Below are 20,009 nucleotides of genomic sequence, written 5' to 3'. Positions count from 1 at the left end.
TCCAAAGGAGGGATTTTTCTGTGCGTATGATTGCAATCAAATCAAGCCAGTGCTGCTCCCACAGGGAAGTTTAATAAAGGCTGTCTTACACGTTACCTTCCAAGCCCAGTGACACGGCCCTGCGCACCGAGCACCCCGCCGTGCTCCGCGGACGCTGCCTGGGCACGCAGCCAGAAGATGAGTTTATTTTTTCCCCACCAAGTCCTTGCTCAGGTCCAAGTTAGGCTCAGTCTGGTGCTGGCGCTGGGCTGGAGCACAGGGCTCTGCCGGCAGTGCCGGGCACATGGAGCAATTAGCAGCAGGGACGCTTAGGGGCCCTGACCTACCTTTCTTATCTTCAGTCATTAAGAGATTCATCTTCCAGTCAATAAAATATGCTAAAACAACATTGATTTTGAAGTTCTGAACAATCAAATCACTTGATCTTTCTGCTTAAACTTCACTGGTTCTCCAATTAAGGCACCAGAATAAATCTTAACTACTCCCTAATATCAGTTTTCACAAGCCTTTCTCTCCAGCTGTAATCATGTTTTGAGCACCTTGGCTAAACTAATTGATTTTCATTCCTTTCTGCTAGCATCACCTAACACAATCTACTGCTAAGCTTTTAAATGCATTGTAGTCTTAAACTTGCTGGTGAATTATTGTTGCTAGTTAAGTTTGTTAGCAGGATCTGTTCCACTACTAAAAAGAGCTATCTTGTCTTCAAATTATATTTAATTATCTCCATTAAACATTACAGGTCGCTCTGATGTTGAAAATGTAAATCACAGGAACAAGAGGCAGATGATGGCATATTGTTCATCACATATTTTGTCCTCCTACTCCCTCTGCATTCTTTTAAATAAGTCTCTCCTCTAACCATGAGTTCAATGAAGATCCTGTGAACGCTCAAGATACTCAATTTACAATATATACATTATTTTGTAGTTGTGATAAACACAAGAGCATTACTTAACTCATGAAACCAAATGACTCAGGGGCATGGGCAGGGTTAAACCTCAGGTTTCCCTATGGCAGAGGCAGTTAAGGGCTGAACGGATGGCATTTAATGGGCAATTAGCAGTGTAAGAAAAGTGGTTACTGCTGATGGAGTAAGGTGTTCCTCAACAATCTCTTGGTGAAGCACCTGACATCAGTAAGGGAAAAGCCTAAACCTGAAAAACCCTTCACAAAGCCTTGACAACTGAAGAGGTCAACAAGGCTCTGCTGCCCACTGCAGGTGACCCCACCAAGAGAGCCTTGGCTGGGAAACGCCTGCCAGGGCAGGGAGCTTGGCTCCTCAAACACTCTCTAGTACCACCAGAGCTCGCTGGGTACATTTCCACCTGCTGCTTAATCCTCTCCCAGCCCCACTGCTCAGTTTGGGAAAGAAAACATGGATCTTCAGTCTCTGCTGCTGAGGGAATAGAGAGATGGACACATCAGCAACAGGAAAGACAAAGTTTAAGATGGAAACGATGTCAAACCACCAAACTGCAGAAGGAAAAGGTCTTCCTTGTTTTTCTTTTCCCTCCCTGGACAGGGCATCACACTCACCTGGCAACGACCTCGGGGGTGGCTGTGCCACAGCTACGGGCAAAGGCCAGGCCTGGCTCGTGCGCCCGCACCCCTCGGCGTGGCGTTACGGATGCTTCAGGACAGCTCCAGCTCCGCTTTGCCTCCCGCAGCTCCCCTCAGGCGCGTCGAGCAGGGCGCTTCCCCAGCGAGACGCCTTCTTTAACAGGAGGGAGAAACAGTAACGAAACAACTGCTCTCTGATCTCTTCCCCTAGGTTCCCTTTTCTCTTCCAATTTGTCTCCTCGCCCGTGCATCAGAGCCGTTCCTCTTGTATACGCTTGTAGGCATCTTTGTTTGGCGCTCGCAGGCTAACCTCCTTCTCTTTGAGATGCTTTTCATTTGTCATAAGGTATCGATTCTCTGACAATACTTCTCAGCTGCTTCCTGCCCTATGAACAACGTTACGGATCTCTCAAGCTGCCTGGAAGGCAGGGCAGAGCAGGGACCGGTGACATCTCCGGCTGTTGAACTCCTCGGTCCCTCCTCAACCAGGTTAAATGGTGTCAGGGCAGCTCAGCCGCTGTGGGGTGAGCTGGCTGGGGACCACGGGACGTGTCCTGCTGGTGGCCATGACCTGCTGGTGGCCGTGGTCCTTCCCCAGCGCCCGACACCCGCAGAGCGACAGAGACCCTGCGCTGGCACAGCACAACTGGGTCTGCAGGAGCCCCCAGCTCTGTGGCGTGGTGAGGAACGATCCTCGACGGCTTTTTTGGCTGACTCCTTTTTGATGAATACGAGCACAGATTTTTAAAGAGCCGTTATTTCAAAATGCAGAAGTATAAACATGCCCCAAATCACTTTTGACGGGCTACACTTGGGACGCAAAATTTTTGCTTCAGTCTACAAGAATTCATCTTTGTTTCTTTTTAACCTTCTGGCTAAGTTTATGCCTCAAAGACAAAATACAGGCAATTTCTTTGATTGAGTATGATTGTTTCTACTTTTATTATTATTATATGCCTGCTTAAACCATTTAAAAGAAAAAATAAATCCTTCAGGTCAATATTTTTGCGTTCATCTCTGACGTATAGTGAAACCTACTTTTGCTTTGCATTAATTGGCCTTGCTAGACTGAAAATGCGCTTTCAAGAAGAGCTGTTTTCTTCCTCTTCAAATCCAGCTATATTTAGCTCACTGGCATGCACAGAGGGGCTGGCATTTTTGTGTTAGAAGTTTGTAGGCACAGGGTATGCACAGAGGACCTGACATTTTTGTCTTAGAAGATCTTATTCAGAGCAAACTGCAACCATCCCCATGCTCAACAGAGGTTTTGCTTTGCGATGGGGGAGATTTCCTTACCAGCCCCCCCAACTTTGGATTTTTCCTGATTTTGTACAAAAGTCATAGCTTGGGTAAAACTCCAGCTGAATTGCTAGCTCCAAAGCCGCACGTTCTCTCTTCTTCCCACGCTGGCTTGGTGCAGGGTAATACAATTGTACTACACGTAGGAAGTCACTGCTCTGTGGCGCCCGTCCCGCAAGCTCACTCTGACCGAATCAATGGCAATCACTTGACTGACTCTCTCCTAGCAGGTTTGTTTGCTGCTTCCATTTTATTTCTGTTTATTGTAAAATGAACAGAAGAAAAAATTAGCTCTGACTGTGTGACCCAAGCACGGGCAATAAAGGATGCTCCTTCCGTGTCGGGCTGACAAGGGTACTTGATGTGGTGCCCTCTCGCAGGCTGCTCTCGTAAGCCATTCACACGCGATGACAAAAGTGCTTAAGGACCCATTCTTTCTGCTGAAATGGTTTGATCAAATGAAACCCTGACTCCAGAATACAAGTTCAGCAAGAAAATGGAGAAACATCTGCATAACTTACATTGTATTGAACAAGCCCTTCCTGGCTCTCTCTTTGTTCCTGGATAAGCTTAGAATCAGCAGCCATTATTTCTTACTCAAAATAACATTATTATGTTTCTACAATACCCGTGGGGTTCAGAAACGGGCTGTGATCTGCTCTCACAAAATGCTACTTCAGTTCCTAGCATTTGGCTCATGTTAGCCATGATCTACAGGATTTTTCTGAAAAGATAATTAACTCTTGCTCAAACAAAGGAGCATTAATGGGAACTGAGGTTTTCTGCAGCAAAAATCAAACTGCTTTATGCATCGCACAGACCTAGCAGAGCACACCGTCCTCTGGCCACCTGCTGTGGAAAAATCCTGCGGAGTTTAGCACAGGGAATGATCCTTCAGTACAGCCCCAAATCATCCCACCTGAATCCTCAAAACAGAACTCCCCCCAAAATGCATGCTAGAGGGGAATCAGGGTTGCAGGAACATATCAGTACCTCTGGAGAGCCACATCATCTTTGTAATGTGCTTATTTCAAGCCTCACACACACAGGAAATTCAAAATAACCATTAAAATAGATTATCACCAATTGAAACTACCTGCAAAGATGTTCAAATAAACTCACCCTCCCCTGTCCTGAGCAAATGAGATAATTTTATGATTACTTCCTTGTAAACTAACTTTGAAGAGCTATTTTATGATGGCACAGTCACCCTTTATTCATGTGTAGATGGAACAGGGCTTTGCAAGGCTGAGTTTTACTGTTGCTAGCACTGAAATACAGCGAGCTTGGAAACATCCCCCACGAACACCCAACAGCGGTTGCATGGTCGGTGCAACAGCTCCGCTGGAGAAATGATGTTGTCAGCTCCAGTGAGTTTGACATTGCAGAGATACCAAAACACAAGCAAAGAGAAAAGTTTCATCAACAAAGTAATTACGATTCTGGACGCAACGGAACCGCAATTATTTCATGAGGTGTTGTCAGATAAGAACTGTTAGGTAACGCTGACGGCGCCTCTGCAGAGATCGCTTTTCAGATGTAAAACTCTCCCGGCAGCTCTACATTTTCTAAAAAAAAAAAATGAACTAAAAAAAGTACATGTCAACACCATGCATTAGACACCCCCACATTGCTCCCTTTAAAAATCACATCGCTGCTCAGCCAGAGACAGTTGGGTACGCACCAGAAACCAGAGCACAAAGCTGCCCTTCGCCCACACTTCCCTGGGCATCTTTTTGGAGTCAGTTCGGTGCCCGTGTGTGCTCCCAGGACAGGGGCGGTTGTGCACCAACCAAAGGCCAATGAAAAATTGTTAATTTATGGTTTTGCCCCAGAATATCCCCTTGAATATCCCCTTCCTCCCCCCCAGGGTGGTACCTGCAGCAGCACGCCCTGCCGTGACATGTTCTCAGAGACCTGCGGTTTCTCTTCAAGGGCGGTATTTTCAGTTATACCTTTTGGGTCTGATGGAGTGGTCCAAGAGGGAGAGCACAGGACAGAGCAGGGAATTCGGCAGCCCTGTCGCATCACGCCCCGGTCACAGAACCAGTGACTCTGTGAGGTTTGGGTGGGTGTATTTTCCCCTCTATAATGCATGCTCCTTTCTGGGTTCCATTTAATTTTCCATCTTCTGAATCGTTTTTTTCTCTCTCCTCGACACAGAAGGGAATGGAAAAGGCTAGAATTATCACAGCAACGAGATCCCTCACGTTCTGCATCAGACATCAAAGCAGCACGCTCACAGGCTTCAAAGAGTCCCTCGGAGACTGCAGACCTACCGTGGGGTTGCTAACTTAGAATAATTTCTACCTAAACGAATGCATCTCTGTTATGAGACAGCCACATACAAATTTTAACGTAGTATTATTACTCCATTATGAAGATACCGGCTTCAATAATTGAAAATTTCACAAAATGAATTGATTGTTAATTATCTTTTAGCTTTCACCTATACCTTCCTGTAAGGCTTTTACTGTATAAGCATGAAGACAATGACTGCGCCGCTTATACCTGCCTAACGGCTGGTGGCATCCCTTCCTTGGGAATGTGCACCCTCCTCCTCAGGTAATTATGTGCAACAAGATTGTGGCCTTGGGCTCTGCCTGCTCAGTGTTTTCAATTAGATTTTACTACAAAAGCACATATTAACATTAAAGGAGCATTACAATGCAGCAAATGTGATAAAACAGGTCAGTGTTAGAGGTACCTTATGCTTCTGTTGTTTCAAGAATCATAATCACCATTAATTTATGGTCTTCTGAGAAGTATCTAATTACTCTAATCATCTCTTCTTTCACCCAGAGTATGCACTTTTCCCTGTTACTTAGCTTTAAATGCCTGCCTTGACAACAGAGACCTGCAATTGCAGAGGTCCTGCTGCCTTTTACTGGCTTGGCTGAACTTTGAAGGTGCTGAACACAGCCATCTCCCAGACAGGTCAAGTGCAGGTAGAAATCCCTCTTCCAGCAGAGTCCTGCCTCGGAAATGGTATCAGCGCCGTGGGTATGGTGTGCACTTTTGAATATATTTATCACCAAAATGTCTTCATTCTTCCAGTCATTAAAGATGCCTCTTTGAGGAGCACAGGTGTCAAGTCCCACACGCTGCCCAGATCCTGGGGGATGATTTTCTGCCCCGTTGGAATCGCCCAGTCTGCCCCACCTGCTGATGCTGGTATGGATGGGGTTAACGCAGTCCTGGAGGGCACTCTGCATACCCCAGGGATGAACCCAGCCTGAGGACACACACAGAACGACACACACCTGCCCGCCTCAAACTATTTCCGAGTGCTGCTAAATTGCTACGTGCCAGCTGATACAATGCTTCTAACTTGTATTTTCTAAATCCATCTGTAAAATGCTTTAGGTTTCTTCTGCACGCAAGGAACTGTTATTACTGTTATTACTGTATTCATATCTGAAACACTCCAGCCTTTGCCTGGCTGAACATTATGCAAATTAGTGGTGGATAAAAATCCAGAATCATTATATAGTTCCAGAAATAAGTTAAAATTAAAGCTTTTAAAACACATTGAAATACACAGAGATATTTTCCCACCACTCATTGTTTTCTACCCAGTGTAGAAATGCAATTACAAGAAATTTCATGGCAACACGTATTAATATACAATTTTAGTCTCACTGCAGAGAGTAGCAAAACTTCAGGAAATATTTAATGCTTTACAAAAGCGACTCAAAAGTGCTTTTGAAATAGTGAGGGTCAGATCTGGTGTACAGAAATGCAGCTCCATCCATGAATGCAGAAGGTAATGAAATAAATCTTACTGAGAACTTTAGTGAGAAGTTATATGTTTAAGATTTTTGACTAGATCTACAGAAATTAACATTGAAACTCTATAGATGCTTAAAGGTATTCACGTGGCTTTTTATATACTTTTATGGTAGTGCTCTTATATATCCTGACAAAAATACATGCCACCGGGATCATTTTTGTAACTAAGGTTATCACAAAAAAAGAAGTCCACTGATTATTTAATTTCTGGATTTCAAAGCACATTTAATTTTCTCTCAGTTAAAATGAAACACTATGTTCTCACTGTCAATAGCCCAATACTCCACAAAAGTGGACTTCATTGTATCCCCTGTTCTCGGAGGATCTCCAGACCTTACAGCTCCAGCCTGGAATGCCTTCAGTGAAATTCAGTGAAGCTGCTTTTCAGTTCAGGCTCATCTCAGGACAACTCTAATGTCAGGTCGTTCTACTCCATGGTTTTCTCAGGGATACAACCCTGAGGCGGGATGAAATTAAGAACTCCAGCATCTGAACATGCAGATCCCTAAGATAATGAAGTGATGGGCAAACTGAAAGCATATCAGTGAGAGAAATTAATATTTATACTTAATGAGTTTCACGCAGGTGCTATTACTAGAATGCTTCTTTAAACGAAAGCTGTCCTTGTATGAGCCCCAAATTACGGCAGATTCAAAGTCACATTCCCCGTGAGCCTCAAAGCCTGATTTCCTCCACCATCCAACAGTATAAAGCTCCAACAAATGTTGCATTAAAATCCTCATAACTCCCAAATCCACATATGTAGAGTTGCTATAGCAACTGTCAGCTCAGGCCTTCCCAGGGGAGAAAATAACTGCATGTCCTACCTGGTTAATCGGTATTTGTGTTACAGAGAATTGAAGGGTAACTTAGTTTCACCAAAAAAAGAGAACATATACTGAAGTGCTACGGTGTTAATGTGACATTATTTAATCTGAATAAGAATCCACTTTGCATGTGCTTTCAAATTATAGTATTTTGTAACATTCAACACAATAAAAATGTTGCTGCCAAATATACCCGACTTGCCCTGCTTATTGACTTGAATAAAATGGGCGTTAAAAAAAAACAGAGAATCAGGAAGGGAGGTGGAAGAGTAGATGGGATTAAGGACTTCAGCCTTCATAGTGGTTGTATTACAATTAAAAAAAAACAAAACAAAGGGTCGTGCGATCTGGATGCAGAAATAAGCTGATGGCAAACAATGACTGCATGGTCAACCTGTCCCCACTTCTCTTCACTCCAGGACGAACAAAGCTCCCGAGGAGGAAGGCCACAGTGGCTGAGAAACCATCACCGCTCACTAGGAGTCAGGATTATAATGTTTTTAACTTGAAAAAAGTCTTGAAAATACCTCAAGAAAAAAATCCCATTTGGAGAATATATTCAGGAGCATGTTGACAGTTATTAGTAGCTTGTAGACGTATCCAGAAATGTATTATTTTAATCTTAGCAATTCCTAAATAAAAGTAATCACAGCTACGAGGCAATAAAATCTCTGTGAAATATAAAACTATAATGATGACATATCCCACTATATTAGTTCGGAGCAGAGGGGCAGAATCCCCTCCCTCGACCTGCTGGCCATGCTGCTGGGATGCAGCGGAGGATACGGTTGGCTTTCTGGGCTGCGAACACACATTGCCGGCTCACGTCCAGCTTTTCATCCACCAGCACCCCCAAGTCCTTCTCCGCAAGGCTGCTCTCAATAGAGTATATACTAATAGTTACAGGAAAACACAAAAAAAACCCCACTCTGAGACACATCCCCAAAACCCAGACAACAGCAGCGATTCCCAGGTGTGGAGCAATGGCTACATGACCATTGCATCAAAGCCAAAGAAACTCAAAGCACGGTGAAACACGGTAAGGAGAGCCACATGCCATGCCCACTAGGAAACAAGCCTAGAAGTTACAACTGACCATGTATTTTCTGAATTTCTAGATAGCAGACAAAGAAACTGAGCAAATGCAAGCAGTAAAAAGGTCAGGAATTTGCTTTTTCCATGTGCCACCTCCCACACACTGAATGTTTTCTCTCCATCCTCTAGCACAAACTCTGCTCTCTAGCTTTCCTCAAACCACACCGCCTCCCTCCAGTCTGCTGCAAATGCCACTGCTGGAGTTATTTGCCTTTTATGAATTACTTGCAGCATACTTCTAGTTCTTCTGTTGTTATTTTCTACACTGAACAAGGCAGGTATTTTCAATATGCTTTCTCCCAAGCAACATTATGCTTGTATTTATTGATAAAATAAAATAAATCCATACAATGAAAATCACAACATTATATATAACGCCATTTCTCAGTTTAAAAGATTGTGCTGCATGAGATTTTCAGCAGGTTGCAATTTCCATTTCAGCAAAGACCCGCGTGGCTAAGCTTAAGCACAATATTTCCAAGAGAAAACATCTGACAGGAAATCACTGGCAATCACAAAAAAGTACAATCCCCTCACCCCCACTCAAAAAAAAAGAGAGACGGAAAAGAAAGCGAAGCAACAAAGCTACTGCAGCTCGATCGCTGCGTAGTGCAGAAGGGGGGGCAAAGCTCCGGGTATCGCGCTCGGATCTGGCACAGCCGCTGGTGAGACGCGCTCCAGCCCGCGTGTGCCAGCGCCCAGGGGCTGGGGGAGCCAGATGGACCATCTACAGGGACGCCACGTAAGCAGTCACGCGCGTTGGAGGCATGTCCATCGCACAGATCCCATCGCACTGGGCAGCTGTCAGTCCACGGAGCTGCAACGAGCCCCAGCAGCACGCGAGGCATTCGGGCTGCGGCAGGCAGGGATGTCCCCTGTCCCCAACGCCGCCTTTGGGTCTTTCTATCACCTGGTTAAGTCTTTGCAGACAACAGTTTAAAGCACGTTGTCTTGGTCACCCGCGGGCCCAAAGCACTGCCAGGCAGGGAGCGCAGGAGCTGCGCTGTACTCCCTGCATCACACCGCAGCCACAAACGGGCCCAACTGGGTTTAGAGCCGCTTCTGCTGTTTCTTATCTCTCCCTCGACAGGGAGAGCAGAGGTGTCTGAAGCATTTGTAAGGCTTGGCAGACCTCCTTTCCAGTCGAAATTAATTCCCTTTTGGGATGCAAGGTAAAGCCCATCGCAGAGGTGAGATGATACGTGAAAACCTCCGTAATCTCGGCTTCCTCCTGGGCAATCCCCTCTCCCACTGGTGAACCAAGGCCAAAACCATCGCAAACCTCTGTACGACCAACCTCTGGAGCTGCAAGGCACAAAGCTCTGGTGCAGGCACCTTCCGATGGGAGAGACTTGCAGCCAAAGCTGGACCTGCCCAAACGGCACTGCTGTCCTCCTGCAATCTTACTTCAATAACCCACGGGTTTAACAACTGCAAATTTGGAAACTATATCCCTGGCCTAAAATGAGATGTGTTAGCTGGGATCTGAAAGTGGGTCACTCATTTAAAAGGTGCAGTAATTTTATCCACAGCAGTGAGCTTGCCCGAGTCTTGTGTTAAAGAACAAACATTAAATGAAGACAGAGGGGGGAAAAAACCAGCCAGATGCCAAAGCTCTTTCCTGCACAGGGAAGTTTGGGTTCAGTTAAGTGGGGATAACTGACAGCACGCTACTAAATCCACGCAAGATCCATGGGAGAACATCTGAGGTGAGGTAGATGATGCCTAGATTCAGCTGGAGTATGCTGGGGAAGGAGATGGGGTCAGGGCCGGGGAGGGTAAAACAGTCCGACAGCAGTTCAGGACAGCCTAATATTTTCATTCCTCCTTAAAGATTAGGCTTGCAGGTATCTGCCAAATCACGCTGAAATTACAGCTATCTCCAAACAAGATTCAGCGAGAAGTAAAACCTGATCTCTGTCACCAAGCATTAGCTGGAGCCACTTGGGCAGCAACAGGAATGTGCAGAAGGGCCCGAGACCCAGGAGGTAACTGGAGTTGCAATGCTCAGTCACTCACAGTCCAATTTAGCCCTACACATTCCAATAGCAGATCGATTTTTCACCTCTTGAATCCTGTATACTCAAACACACAGAGCATCTAATGTTCTCCCTTTTTAAATACTTTTAAGTGCAAATCTGAAAAGGGTTTTTCTGGCCCATAGACCTTCCGACAATATTTTGGAAAATGAATCACACTGTCCTCTGGCTCTTTATTCCCTTCTTTCTCCAGGGCCACCACCCTCACCAACACCTATAATGGGAAGAAGGGAGTGACTTTCTCCTTGTTACCTTGTGTGAGATACAAGAGAGGCTGTTAACGTTGGTACCATCCCGGCATCAGCTGCAACTAGTGTCCATCTAGTCTCAGCAGCTGGAGCTCAGGACAGCCTATATACCCTGTGGTGTAAATGTGCCCTGAGGCACTCACAGACTAAGCACTGTCCTCGCTGCTGAACTCCAGAGCGCAGGAGTCTACTTGACTATTTTTTGACAGTTTTTTTGCTTACATCTTGTATTGAAGATGATTTAGTTAAGAGATGCCTCCTTCTGGACAACATGACAGCTAATTCCCACTTATCCTACTGAACAGATATGATTGAAATGGATGCAACAATAAAACTAATGGCTAATATGTTTGTTATTGACTATTTGCCAGTTTATCAAATGAATTGCCCACCAGCTAAACGGAGAAGGAAAACAGTGCTATATATTGTATATGTCTCAGTAACGAGCCAACTGGATAGCTCATTTTAAAATCTGCATAAAGCTGAACATCAGCATGTAATTTATAACTGCAATGAATCCTGATACATCAGATGCACATTTGTTCATTTTCACCTACCTTTTCGGCTGACTGGGCAGTGCCAAAAAATATTGGAATGAAGGCAAGCCATACTATACAGGTAGTGTACATAGTGAATCCAATGGGTTTAGCTTCATTAAAATTCTCTGGGACACCCCGAGTCTTGATGGCATACACAGTACACGTAACCATTAGTAGAATGCTATAACCCAAGGAACAAATGATTTGTAGATCCGTAATGTCACATTTGAGAACTCCTCTGGCTTGATCAGGGTTCATAGTTTTCTGCTCATCATAGTCTATGATGATGTTGGGTGGGTCAACCGCAAACCAAATAAAGACACCTAGAAGCTGAACAGATATCAAACTCGACGTGATCGCCAGCTGCGACGTGGGGCTTATAAGCCTAGGTGCTGTCACTGACTTTTTGCCCTGTTCAAATATGCGGTAGATGCGGTTTGTTTTAGTTAACAGGGCTGCATAGCTGATGCACATCCCCAAGCCCAAGAAGATACGCCGGAAGGAGCACACGGCAACGTTTGGTTTGGCGATCATCAGAAACGTGATGATGTAGCACAGAAATATCCCTGTTAACAGGACGTAGCTGAGTTCCCTCCCAGAAGCCCGGACAATGGGAGTGTCGTTATATCTGATGAACGTGGCCATGACAAAAATGGTGGCAATAATTCCCAGCATAGCCAAGAAGACGGGTATCACAGCCCAGGGCGAGTGCCACTCCAGCTTGATGATGGGTATCGAACGGCATCCCGTTCGGTTCTCGTTGGGCCGCTCGTTGTATGAGCAGAGCAGACAAGTCACCTCGTCAGCCTGGTACTGATAGCCATCGCAGAGCTCGCAGTGCCAGCAGCACGGCATCCCCTTCACCATCTTCTTCCTCTCTCCTGGCTTGCAAGGCAGGCTGCAGACCGAGGACGGGACTTCACGCACTCCTTTGCCCCACTGCATTTCATCGATCTACAAGACACGTGAAATAGAAAGAGGCTGGTTACTTAGACATCACTGTCAGACAACCAGGGTGGGAATGGAGGGGGGAAGGACCAAGGGGGAACCTACAACAGAGAAAAACCAAACGGATAAACTTTATATGTGGTGGACTCCTGGAAAAGCACCAGGAACCACACAGCTAGTGTCTCGCATGGGACTCTAATGCATGACTGTATTTACTGCCTTAATTTTTATTAGTAGTTAATTCTGGTGGAACGACGCACAACATCATGTGTAAACCTCTTCCTTGTTTCATGAAAATTAGTAAGAACACTGCAATGGCTTGAGGGAAGGCAGGAGTTACATTCACAAAACTCCTTTCCATGCATCGAGAGCTTGGGGCTTCTTACCAAGACCAGAACATGAGATCTCCCCCTTGGAACTACTGCTGACCAGGTTAATATTTTAAATGAGGTGGAAATGTGTCTTATAGAGGGTACGGAATCAGTGAGAACGTGGCAAGATCTGCAAGATGAGCCATGTGAGAAATATGAAGGACAAAGAAAATAGTCATCAATGAAAAATGCAGCAATTAGATATTTCATTTCAAAGTCACATTCCCCTTTCGAAATACCATACGTGCTTCTGGGAATGCAAATTATAAATTATTATATTAAATAAGTGGAAAGTCTCACTTGTTCTGTAGTCTTAAGAAACATAAACTCCAAAGTATGTGCACAAAGGTTCCCAAGCACTGCAGAAAATCAGACTCACAAATAATTTCAAACTATTCCAGACTAAAGCCACTAACCAGTTTCCAAGCACAAGGGAGGTTTAGCATTGGAGCCCCCCTGAAACAGTCCAGACTGGAACCACTGGGAAGGTCCTGACGTTCTCAGCACCAATTCATTGCACCAACTACCAACTCAGCTGCCCAGCAAAATTTCAGTAGCTCCAATAGCTGCTCTGTGGGTGTATGCATGTATGGCTTTTCCAAATATAAAACCTGATCTCCTGGGATGGATGTGAATAAGTGTTATTAAAAAAAAAAATCAGCTATTTTTACTAAATGCTCACAAGCTCCACTATTTTTCCTACAAGTAAAAAATTGTAAGATGAGTTTCTTGAATCAGCTGCCTTGATTATTAATGTATACAGGAAGACTGGGGCTTGCAAGTCTTAAATTGAAGGATTAAGTTGCACTTTCCTAATTTAATTCAAAATAGATCCTGTATCAACTTCATTTCATATATGTGAAATAAACCCCTGAAGTCATACATGGCTCAAATCCTGTACTACCGAGAGTCTCTGCTGAGAACATTATACAAATAATCCCTCAATAACAGATATTCTAGAGGTCTGCCACTGCTTGAGAAACTTCATTAACCTTCAATATTCACAACTTATTCTGAAAAAAAAAAAAAAAATCCATGAACTCTTCTTTCATACTGCACCGAGCTGAAGGCAAGTAGCTTACAGAAGCCAAAGGAATACTGATGATAAAGGAGAATACAAACACTCATTACTTGCACTGGCAGTTTGGCCTTACTGGAAGCTCTTACGTGGAGCCAGGCATTTCTGTGCCCAACTCTGTCACTGCTCCAGCTAGGAAAGGCCAGCAAGCCCTTCCCAAAGCTGGAGTTGAATTCCTAGATCGTGCGTATGCCTTGCAAGAGAGCTGGAGTAAGCTGGGATGTGTGAGTGTAACTTGCTGCAGAGGCACGACAAAAGACATTAGCAGGAAAGAGAGTGAAAGAGAGAGTGAGCGAAGAGAACCAGGGCCAGGATTTCTGACCCATAAAGCAGGTGTGAAAAATTTCATGACAATTCCTTAAAAAAAAAAAAAAAAATCAACTGACCGACAGTTTGCATCTTCTTTTACACTTCTTAATTGCTGATTTGTATCTTGCCCTTTTAAAAAGTAGGCTGAGACAGGGTAATTATAACTTACCTGCACAGCTAGGAAGTGAGCCACATCGATCCAGTCTGGAGCCTCCGTTTTCTGTTGTAACTATTAAACATAGAAGTTACTTGACGCTGTTTTTACAGCATGGATTGGTAAGAAATGAGAAAGGCATCCTAACTGCGTGGATTTGGACCCAGTGATGAAAGGATTCTCACCGATATCTCACAGAACCACAGAATTATTAATGTGTTATCATATCCCCACCCCCTTATGACTATAAAAGGATGAATTTCCATACTCTCAAATGTATTCCATGGCACTGCCGGGTAGCTGGGACAGCCTAAAGGTACTTTCTTCTGCACAGATACCGTGTGTAAAGAGATAAACAGAAGATCAGGCAAAATTATGGAAAGTCCTTTTTCTGGTCTCCTGGGACGACACCACAATAACTCTGTACCACTGGCCTCAAAGATGTGCAGCGCTCTGCTGCTTCTGGCGAGAAAATTAACGATGGAAACTGCCTGTCAGATAAACCAGCGGGCACCAGAGCCTGGCGCTGGGAGATGGGAATCTGAGTCAAGTTAGAGACACTTTTCCCACTCAGAAAAGAATATTCTTGAAACTTTTTGTTGTGTTTGAAATTAATTATTGTTTCATAGCTCCTTTCAGAAACGCAAACGAAAGCAATAAAATGTTCACCTGTGTATCTGGCTGCTTTAGGATCTGACAATTGTGCCTGATGTACTTTTTTTTTCTGTCCCCCTTTTCCCCTCCCTTCTTCTTCCAGCTTCTTCTGCAGTTTCTTTGAAATAATTTAGCTTTTGAAAACCTGAACCTAAAAAAAACTTCTATTGTGGCAAGTAATTGTTATACTCAGCCATTTCTTGCATTTACTTAAATCTACACCTGCTTATATTCAATGACTTTTTCCCGATGCTTTTAGTCACTATGAACTGGAAACTGCTTGCTTCAAGATTTTGAGTTGAGGAGTTTCAGGATCAGGATCATAAAATCCTGACAGAACAGCAAGGATAACTTTTGTCCCCAACTACTGCAGGAGGACCTTCAGCAAAAGCTGCTCTTTTGCTGACCCTGCCCCCAGGCCAGTTTGAGCAACCTGGGCAAGGCATTTCATGTATTTTTTTTTTTCCATTTCCCCACCTATAAGCTATATTTATGACAAAGACCTACAAAACCTTTGAGATCCATGGAAGAGTGCTATATACTTACAAATCCATCTGGGAAGGATGCAAACCCCACTAGAGGCTGTAGGCACATGTGTCTCACTCTTGAATAATCACGTATCTACCTATCTACCCATCATCCACTTATCACCATGTTAATTGGCACATCTTCAACAGTACGATGTGCAGACTGATGCTATTATAGTTCACCCGTTGATGATTTGACCCGATAAATGGGAAACAACCCCCACACCTGGTTCATTGTAGGACATTCAAAACAACTGATGAAAAATGAACTTCCAAATCGGCCGTGCTCCGTGGTTCTTGGATCCAGTAGAGCCACTATGTTACAGTAGGACACTGTTTTGCCCTACCACCACAGTACAGAGGGAAAAAAACAAAACCCAAAAGCAAAGAAACAAACAAAACCCACAAAAAAGACAAGACAAAGCTCCCTCCCAGATCCAGCGCCTTCCCCACCACCACAGGGCAATGCAGCACCCATTTATTTCCCCAACTCCTACGTATCACCCAGTTCATAAATGCTCGAGCTAGAGGGATGGGATCCATTTCCAATACAAATCCTCATTATGTTCACTACAGAACAAACATTAACAAGAAATGCTTAGTCTGTCTCATAAGGCCTAACATAATTGTTCATTTTAATGAATAAAGTAACTCAATATATGTGTATAATTTAAACGTCGCTGCTTTTTTTTCTCTCACTACCACAAACATTTCTGTAATAAGCTATTTGTTCTGAACTAAATCGTTTCATGCAATGTTTGATTAAAATAAAAATCAGTACAAAAATAATTACATTAGTGATAATTAACCTACTCGGGGAAAAAAATAGCCACGTTCTCTGATACGACTTTCATAACAACGGTGCCATTAATTTCACGGACACATTAGAAAACAATTGCAGAGGATTGTGCTCAGATTTATTGCCACCTTTACAAATTGCTTTTAGACTCCAGTTACTAAGTCAGCAGTTCAAACAGTTTTTGTATATTCAACTTTACAGATAGCAATATTTGCATGACTTAGCTCTTAGGGCTTAGCTATTAATGTCTTCTAATTAGTTTCTAAATCCAGGGCTTTAACATGGTAGTGGTTTTAAGCTAAGAATATGTCAATAACACACAGTCAACAGAGCCTTCCGCAAAATATCAACCGAAATCCCTTCAACAGATAACAGCAACGATATGCCAAACTACCAGAGAAAGATGCAAGGCTACTCCAGTGACTTGCCCAGACACTGCAAATAAGGTGTTTCACCCCACACTGTAACTTATTTTAATTTCACTGCCTGCAGGGGATTGACAGAAAAGCCTTAACACGAGCGCGAAGCCTGCGAGGTGACGGAGGCAAAAAATCCCGATGGTTTTTGCTTGTGATGAACAAATCGCTGCATTCCGAGCAGCGCAGGACTAATACGTGTTCAGGATAGTGCAGAAAACCCCCAGAAACTACAAACCCTTTATTTAAACAGAATCCTTGCTTTGGCAGGACAACGTACCAGCTCTGGGAAGCCACCGGTCCCTTCCCCTCCCCGCGGGGACTGAAACCATGGTCCCACGCCAGCCCGCCCGCAGGACCCGGCTTGGGAGTCATCCCCTTCACCTGGGTGCCCTCAGCACCAGTTTGAGCCCAGTTACACCAGGACAGGGACACGCAGGGACTGTCACATTTCTGGCTATGAATCCAGTCCCCGTGGCTGAACGGAGCTCAGTAATTAACCAAACTGGTTTGACCTTCATTACCATTAGCCTTGTTACAGAGCTGCATCAAACTCCACACACACTGGCCTCGTTAGAGAGCTCGTGTCATACGGCATTTACAGGACGAAGGAGATGTGAGCAATACCCTCTGCACGCTGATGGCAAGAGATTATTTTACTTCTTTAAAATGATTGATCTGCCAGCTACAGATTTCTGAGAAAAAGTAATTGTAGGATGTGGGTCAAACCCAGTGAAGTGTTGACACAGGTTTTATCCCTGAAGAGAGGCGGGTACATTTCTTCCTGGCTAATGACTGCACGAACTCTGAGTAGGAACGAGGATTTCGATCAGAGGTATTTAGAGCAGACATGCCTACGCACATTCACAGGAATTAAAGTAAAGCAGCCCATTAAACAATAGCAAGCCCTTTTAAAAAGCTGTATGTTTTTAGCAGGCAGGACCAGGATGGCTGTGCCACCTGGCAAAGCTCAGAGGAGGTGGCACTGGCAGAACACGTAAACCACAATTCCAGCCTGAAAAATCATCCGCGCATCTCACTGCTCATAACCTTTTGCCAGCTCCTGATGTTTCTCCTGTCATATATAAGGGGATACAATTCTGCTTAATTAAAGGAGCAATTTACAGCTTGTCTGGCTAGTAACCGGGACAATGAAAGCAGGCCTATGGAAACAGCAGCCTGGACACTCCTCTCAAGCATTTAATGCTTTTTGGCATAAACTGGCTTGTCCTTTAGTGTCACAATCTTGAGTGAATTAGCTAAAAACATAGCCTGGCACCTCTCATCAGCAAGAACAGTGAGGAATGTGCTCCTTCACACCAACAACAGTCACCGTGCCCGAACGACCATGGCACTGCCACTTCACCTGCCTCTGGGTCTGCCCAGCGCTCAGGATCTGTTACCAGAGAGATGAAGCACAAGCCTGCATTGTGTCCCCAGCCACCCCATGCACACCAACCACCTCGATCTCAACAGGAGCAGTCTGACCGCAACAGGCTTCACATACACTGCCACGCGAAACAAAAAGGGAGAAGATGAAAGATTTCAGTTCAAAGTGCAGTGGCCCAGTTACATACTTACATAAGAAAAACTTCAATATTTTACTATTCTGGTGGAAAAAGCCTTAACAAAGTTCCCTTCAAATAAAGGTATTTCAGATCTTTACTGTCTTCTGCTTTTTAGGTTCGTTGGTGTCACGGTTTAAAGCTGGGCCGGCTATTAAACCTGTGGCAGACGCTCTCTGTTAACCCTCCTCCCCCCACCCGAAGGGAAAGGGAAAAGGGAGAGAGACTTAACGGTTGGAAAGTTAAAACAGTTTTAATAAACCATAATAATGAAAAAGAGTATAATAATAATATTGGAATAATCAAATATATACAAATACATACAAAACCAAGATCGAGCTCCCCCGATGTTGGCCCTGTCACCACCGGCACTGCAGGGCAGGCTCTGGGAAGGCCCAGGCTGGGCCCAGCGACGGTCGAGAACTGGATTCAGGGATGCTCGGATCAGGATCGGGGGCAGCAGGAAAACAGAGTCCTCCTTGGACACCGGCCATACCAGAAAGGCGAGAAGGGAGAAGAAAGGGCCGAGGGCTCAAGCAGGCCCAAAGGCTCAAGCGGGCCCCGAGGGCTCAAGCACCAGAAGCCCGAGACCCTCGTGATCCCCCCGCTTTCTACTGAGAATGACGTGGATGGGATGGAATACCTTCGTTGGTCAATTTTGGGTCACCTGCCCTGCCTGCTCCTCCCTGCAGGTGCGACCCCCCTTTGGCTCTTCACTCATAAGCAGTGAGGAAGTTAGCAGTGACCTTGGTTTCTCTAAGAATAAGTACAGCAAGAGCCTTTCTGCACAACATCCCTACCAGTGCCTCAGCGATAACTACAAACTTTGAGCGTTATCAGTCCTGGAAGCAGACACTGTCTGCAAAACATGCAGTCAGTTTCAGAAAGTGCAGTTACTTAGAAGAGACTGAGCTGAAAGTAAAAATCACTGAAAGGAAAATGGGCCTGGTTTAGGCCAAAGCAGGACAGTTGGGTATATAGCCACCTGCACGCAGTTCTCAGTATGTGCCCACTGACCCCACCAGAACCTCCCACGTGTCTGTAGTTCTGTACCTGCTCAGTGTCCGTCCTTGCTCAGTCTCGATACAGCATCAAGACTGAAGGGTTTCGTTGTGCAGGATGACGAGAAACCCTCAATCCAAAGTACCAAAGCACCTAAAATATGGCTTAACGTTAGGGCAAAGCAATTGCTCACACATTTAAGCAAACAAAATCAAATATTCAAGTGTTTGCTTCTAACGTGACCATAACGCTCAGCAATTGGCAAGTTTAAGCCCTAAATAACAAGACCCGATGACAATGCCACGTCTAGAAGCAAATCCAGAAATTCTGCTTTTCTCCTGAAAACTCCTTTTCTGAGTTATTTTTCACAGTATAGCCATGAATTGACCTTACCCAAGTTTTGAGAAAAGCATTAGCCCTTTATGTTTCTCTCTGCTTATGAGCTAATAACTTCTTTTTTTTCCCATTATTTATGATTGTGCAAAAGGAATGAATCTGCTAAATCTGATATACTACTTTCAAAAAGGAAAGGGTAATAACTAGAGGTGTCCCAAATGGCATGTGTGTAATTTGGATAGCATTTATCTTGAAGTGCCTGCCAACTCAAAATGATTTAGTTTATTTATCCTACTAATTCTCAAGCTGATTCAAAGACCAGTATTTGCCAGTCAAATTATTTGGTCCCAGTTTTCCCTTTTTAAAGAATCAGCATCAATGGTACAGTAATTTTCTCATCACGCCTAGCGTGCACGGCATAATGACACGCAGGCCGGGGAGGCAAGAT

General features: G+C 44.4%; 1 protein-coding gene across 1 annotated transcript in view; it reads right to left on the bottom strand.

The window, feature by feature from the left end:
* GRM7 (glutamate metabotropic receptor 7) overlaps positions 1–20,009 on the bottom strand; it is a 229,659-nt gene that overhangs the window by 21,468 nt on the left and 188,182 nt on the right. Inside the window, exon 8 of the mRNA XM_068408860.1 lies at positions 11,421–12,356. Within this exon, the coding sequence (XP_068264961.1) occupies positions 11,421–12,356 (936 nt within the window). The remainder of the gene's footprint in view (positions 1–11,420; positions 12,357–20,009) is intronic.

The sequence above is a fragment of the Nyctibius grandis genome, chromosome 10 (genome assembly GCF_013368605.1).
Source record: "Nyctibius grandis isolate bNycGra1 chromosome 10, bNycGra1.pri, whole genome shotgun sequence".
Lineage (NCBI taxonomy): Eukaryota > Metazoa > Chordata > Aves > Nyctibiiformes > Nyctibiidae > Nyctibius > Nyctibius grandis.
The sequence above is the reverse complement of the archived record's forward strand: the minus strand, read 5'-3'. Positions and strand labels throughout refer to the sequence as shown.